The sequence below is a fragment of the Bactrocera neohumeralis genome, unplaced genomic scaffold (genome assembly GCF_024586455.1).
Source record: "Bactrocera neohumeralis isolate Rockhampton unplaced genomic scaffold, APGP_CSIRO_Bneo_wtdbg2-racon-allhic-juicebox.fasta_v2 ctg6757, whole genome shotgun sequence".
NCBI lineage: Eukaryota > Metazoa > Arthropoda > Insecta > Diptera > Tephritidae > Bactrocera > Bactrocera neohumeralis.
In genome coordinates, this window is record NW_026093587.1 from 1 (window position 1) to 5,710 (window position 5,710).

A 5,710-nucleotide genomic window follows, 5' to 3' on the forward strand; every position below is an offset into this window, starting at 1 on the left:
GCCGCCGCGTTCGTGTTCCGCGTGCCAGGGGTGGGAAGCAGAAAGCCTGCGCCTTGGAACCAGTGCTTGCCAGCCGCCACAGTGGAGCTCGTCATCACGGTCGTTGTCGCGGTCGTGGTAGAAGGGAGAGGAGGATGGGGAATGCTGGGCACCAGCACGCCGCTACTGCCTCCGCTGACAATGCCTGTCTCGCAAGGCAGCAGCGTCGCTGAATTACTATCGTGGAAACTGGTGCCGATGGTGAAGCTGGCGCGACACATTTCAGAGTTCTCCCCATCGCTGCCAAGGTTGTTTGCGTCTTCGGAGTCGTTGTCAGTGCGTGCGTCACGGCTGTCGAGTGGGGTGCAGAGCATCGCCTCTTCACTGGCGTCATTCTCGTCGTCCATCCCTTTGCCCTTTAACGTCGAGTGCGAGCTGCCGCTTTCGGTTTTGCTGTCATTCTGTGACACGCGCGACGCGTTCATAGACGAGGTGCAAACAGGGCAAAGAGAGCGTGGCGGAAGTAAAAAAAGAGGCGGGTGGAAGAGGACACCCGGGGGCTCGCCAACAACGCCGACGCATTCACATCGGACAGCTCGACCGCCTCTACAGCAGCGAGACCGATGCCGGGGTCCAGACGCACGCCAGCGGCGCTGTCCATCGTCTTGACGCCGCTGCTGCTACGGTGATGTTCACTCTCTTCGGCGTTGCTGTTGCTGCCGGGGATCGTTGAAGGGCGTCCGCGTAGTGTCCGCGGCGGCCCACTGTCACCACCGCCGTTCCTCACGATCGTGCGGTTCGCAGAGTCCCCGCGTTGAAGAAAGGAAGGCGCGTGCGCCTGGCCACCACCTCTGACCCAGTGTCTGAGCAGTGGCACTTCGCCTCTCCTTGCGGACTGCCGTCGCTGCCGCCGGCGCCACCCTGCGATTCGTTCAACCTCCCAGCCTTTTCATCCCTGCTGTGAAGGTGATCCTTTGCACCAGCCGCTGTCGCGACAAACGGATCCCCGGCGCCGGCCTCGTCCTTCACGCTGCTGTCGCCGCCGCCAACATCCTTGGCCTTCGCTGCGGCTTTCCTTTTCTGGGCAGCGGCGGTCAGCACCTGCCTCACCGTGGCGGCCGATGACTTGCCGGTAAGGAAATTGGCAGTGTCCTGTGGCCAGCACAGCAGAGTCGAAGGAGCAGACGGAACTGCGTGGGATGAAGTCCATGACATTAAAGAGAGTGGCGCAGTTGTATCTTCGGCCCTGGGGACGCGTTTGGGATCCTTGCCTACCCCTTTCCTGGCCATTAATGCTGCCGCTGGGCGGCGGCGCGGCCAGTGCAGGGGAAGAAACTCCGCTCAACCGCTTCAACAAGAGCAAGGCCGCTGCCGCGCCGCCGCGCGAAGTCGTTGACGCGCTCGCGCCATTCTGTGTGCTGATACTGCTGTTGTTTTTGTTGTTCGTGGAGGGTGCACTGCGATCGTTTTCGACGGGTCTGTCGACTGAACCAGTGCTGTCTCCGGCGTTCGCTCTCTGAAGGCCCGGGTCATCGCGCGCTGACGCGTCCGCCGTGGAAGCCACTGCCAGATCCTTGTTCTTCTTGTGGACGGTGTCCAGAGGTGCCGGTGGAGAGATCCTCTGCGTCAATCCTTTCGGTGTCTCCACCTCTGCCTCGCTGGAAGGGTGGGCTTCGCTTGCTCCTTTTCTCCGGCTTGCGTCATTAGCTGTCGCGCTGCTTTTGCTGCGGCGATGCGTGGAGTCGTCACTCGACCTGCGCGGAGACTCGTCCACGGAGGAGTTGGTGCGATGTGTGATGCAAGTGATTGGGCCAAAAGCGCTGAGTGGCTGAGGGACGCGCGCGGCTTTGCCGTCGTCGCTTTGGTTTGCGTTCGCTTGGCTGCGATACGGTGCTAAAGCCGATGCGCACTCCTCCTTCTCCTCCTTCTCTTCGCTCTCCGTCGTCGTCGTCTGCGGGCTGCAGGATCTCCGCCGACGTCGCGGCTGACGGTGCGTTCCGCCGTGTTTTGGCAGGACGTCGCCTCCAAAGAAGTTGTTCTTGAGACTTGTAGTTCGGCTGCGTTTTTGTTGACGCAGGACTTTGCTGGCCGCTGCCGTTGCGTTTTATGCCGGCTTCGCCGCCTTCAGAGGAGTGTGTGTCGTTGTTGGCACCGCCGCCGCCGTCGCCGTTGACCTCTTGAAAGGCATGGTAGTCGCGCAGGCTGCTTGCCATCGTCGGCGAGTGCGTTTATTGACCTGTGTATCGGCGAGGACGTGAGAACGTTCTCCCCGCTGTCTTTGACTCCGCCTTGTTGCTGCTGGTGGTGTTGCTCGTGTTTCTCCTTCTTCTTCTCCTGCGTTGTCTTTGTGGGAGTTTTGGCTTTTCTTCCTTTCTGTGCGCCGTCGCAGGCACCGTCGTTGCCTGTGCGGCTCCACCGCGAGGCGAGACCGTCAAAGTTGGTGAAAGCGTGGGGGAGGACGTTGCTACCCGGACATCCATTTCCTCCCGCAGAGGCCACGGAGGAGCTGTGGCGGCTAGTGCAGTTCTCTGCTATTCTGGGCGAGAGCCGAGCAGCAGCACCAACCGCAGCGAGGTCAGTTCCAGTGCTGCTGCTCAAGTGTGAGTTGGCCCCGGAGGGCAGCCGCCTTCCTTGTGAGGCCTTGTCCGTGTGCGGGCTCAGCGAGGCCGCGCTGATGGTGCTCGTGGTGCTTGCGATCAGCGTTGCCGAGGAGGTGATGGGGACAAGCTGGTGGGTGGTGGGTTTAACTTGCGCGCGCTCGTCCGGCAAAGTTCCTCCTCTCGCTGCGCCTCGCCTTACTGCGTCGAAGGTCGGAAGGGTTGCCCTCCGGTGTGACTCTGCTGTTGTCGAGGTGCGAGTTGGGAGAGAAACACCACATGGACGAATTGCTTTTGACCACCAGTGAGTCTTGCCACCGCTGTGTGGCGGGAGTCAAGCCGTCCAGAGAGTGATCCTGTCGCCCGTTGTTGTCGGCGCTGGCTGTGAAGCTTGGGGAGAGTGCGGCGGCGTTGGACGGCAGGCAATGCGCCTTGCCGTTGTTCAGCCGAGTAGGGGATGGACAGTCCTCCAGGCATTGCGACGGCTGCAGGTGGTGCGTGGCAAAGTTCGCGAGTGAACTGATTTCCTCGCCGTCGGCGTGAGGCTCGAAGCGCTGTTCGTGCGGCTGCAGAGGCTCCCGCCGTTACCAGTGGTGGAGGCGTTGGCGTTGGCGCTGGTAGCGTGAACCGAGTCCTGTCCGTTGCCGGTGTTCGTCGCTTTCAGCGGGGCGATGCGTTCGGACGAGTGCCGTTGGCATTTGGGATGGGAAAGGAGGCGCCGTCGTTGGTGGCAGGGAGCCGTTGTTTTTGTTGCGGTGCCGATCGGACGTCTCCCCTGCCGTGGTCGGTGCGGAGTGGTGCTCCTTCGTAAAGGCAAGTTGCGCGCCGACGGTGGACTTTGGCTGACTCGGGGCGCCGCTCAGCGCCTGTGAAACAGCAATGAGAGGAGAGGCGCAGCGGCGTTGGCGGGCCGAGCGCTCCCGCGGAGACGCTGTTCACGCTGAGCGTTGTGGACGACAAGGGCGGTGCCAGCCAGCAGCAGCAGCAACAGCCGTCGCGTTGCCAGCGAGTGCCGGGCCGCCACCACCACCACCACCATCACCACCACTGCGATGGCCGCTACCATGGGTGTAGGAAGTGTTCGCCAGTGTTCGCGTCATTGTCGTTGCTGTTGCCGCAGAGATGGGGGGAAAGTCGTCGGTGCTTCGACGCCCCTGTTCGCGGCTCGCGTTGCCCGCTTCGGGCACTTCGGTTGCGATCGGCTTCCGTGGCGGGGCGTCCGCCATCGGCCGTGCGCTGGCCCCCTGTGCGTGAGCATCGCCCTCCTTCTCCAAAACGGCCGGTAAGAGCCGACGTCCACCGCCGCCTCGGCTTGCGCTTGCACCTTCATCTCCAGGTCCATTGCCTGCACCACCACCACCACCTTTGCGAGCGTCGCCTGTGCGGATGGCGCTGGTGTTGCTGTGCTTGTTCACTCCCGACAGGATATGGACGCGCCGTTGACGGCGTTGTCGCCCTCAGTGCCGCCGTTGAGGCTCATACCACTCGTATTCATGGCATGGACGAGGAGCGGCTGGTTTTGGCGCGCGGCGTGGAATTGGAAATGCCGGAAGCACAAGAGAAGTTCATGGTCGCCGTGTCCGTGTTCAAGGTTTCGGGAATGCTACTGGTGCTGCATGGTGCGCCGTCCCTCTCCTGCTGCTGTTGAGAGCTGACAAGGACAATGAAGAGGATAGAGAGGGAATTGTGAGGCGCGCCTTCGATGCGTGGTGGTGTCTCTTTTCCTTTTCGTCGTCTTTGCCGTGCTTCGGTGTTGTGCGTGTGGTGCTGGAGACGGTAGGGGACACGAGAGAAGGGAAGAAGCGCGACGAATGGGGAGGAGAAGAGGAGGAGGAGAGGCAGCAGCGTCAGCAGCAGCCACTGTCGGGGAGGGTGTCGCCGTGCTCTTGACTTGTCTGGACGAGGTACTGCCACCGTTGTTATGATTTCTATGATTTTCCGCGTGTGCATCCGACAAGCGCACACTCCGCTTCGGCAACACGGTACGGCCCGTGGATGGCGTCGCGTTGTTGTTGTTGTTGCTGTTGCTGCTTGTGCTGCTGCGGCGGCGGCGGGTATTGATGCCGCCGTTGCCGCCACCGTGGACACCTTTTCCTTTACTCGAGTGCTGCATCGCCTTTCCGCTTGAAGGCGGACCGCAGCCGTAAGCGGCGGCGATGGTTGCAGTTGCGAAAGGGGCGCTTTCTGTGAATTCTTCGGCTTTTTCTTGCCGCTTGTCCAGTGGGCTGGCGCGTCAGGTTGGCGTTGTGAAAAAAGGAGAGTTGGCGGTGCTCGTCGAATGGCTCCGGGAAGTAGAAAGATTGCTGCTGCTGTTGCTGCTTATGGCACTTGAGGAGGGCGTATGCCTTTTCGCGGTGGACGGGACATGCGTCACGAGGGTTTTACCGACCCCGCGCATGCCAACAGGGGAGAAGGCGATTGCTGCGGGGCTGCCGTGACCAGAAGTCGCGAGCCGCGTCGAGTTGTCGACGTTGGCGGCGTCGACCGCCCGCAAAGGGCTCGACGACAACAAAGACGGCGCCGCTCCGCTGCTGCTGCTGCCGCTGCTGCTGCTTCGACACGCGTCAGGGATTCGTTGGCGGGCGCCGTCCTTTGTGTTGTGGTGGGCGCGGGGAGGCACAGGAGAGAGTGGTTGAGGGACTCGCGTAGCGAGAGAAGCTGCGTCACTTCCTTTTCTTTCCCATAGAGGCCGAAGAGACCGTGCTGTGAGGAAGCGCCGTGGTCGGGCTTCCTTCGGGAGGGGCCCCGTACGGATCGAGCGCTCGGGGGGAAAAAGAAGACGGCGCCGTCGCATCCGCGGCAAGCGGACACGACGGATGGGCGATCCCAAAGTGTCCAAGCGGCTGGCCGGATTTTGAAGACGCCGTGTGCGTGCGTTGCCCGGCCGTCGATCTCAGCGCGGGTGGAGACCCAACCGGTGTGTTGCTGCTACCATTCTTTTCTTCTTCGTCTTCTTCTTCTGTGGGCCGCTGCCACCGCTCTTGTCTTCCTCCTCTTCCCCCTTTTCTTCTTCCTTCTTGTCGGTGACTTGGGCAGAGGGAGGCGCCTGTTCGACTTGCACAAGCCTCGCCCGTTGACACATTTGCAACGGGGGCGCTGCTGTCTGTTGTTGGTGCGGGTCTTTGCCCCTTCAG

General features: G+C 62.0%; 1 protein-coding gene across 1 annotated transcript; it reads right to left on the bottom strand.

Annotated features, from left to right (window-relative positions):
- Nucleotides 1–60: 60 nt before the first annotated feature.
- LOC126767458 (uncharacterized) lies at nt 61–5,658 on the bottom strand (the record flags this gene model as incomplete). Its single annotated transcript, XM_050484957.1, has 10 exons — nt 5,492–5,658; nt 4,438–4,801; nt 4,081–4,343; nt 3,516–3,977; nt 2,234–2,896; nt 2,060–2,181; nt 1,255–2,001; nt 836–1,169; nt 545–761; nt 61–440 (listed from the first exon to the last, which is right to left on the bottom strand). Coding segments are annotated over exons 1-10 (3,719 nt in total), but the record flags the coding sequence as incomplete, so codon positions are not given.
- Nucleotides 5,659–5,710: the final 52 nt, after the last annotated feature.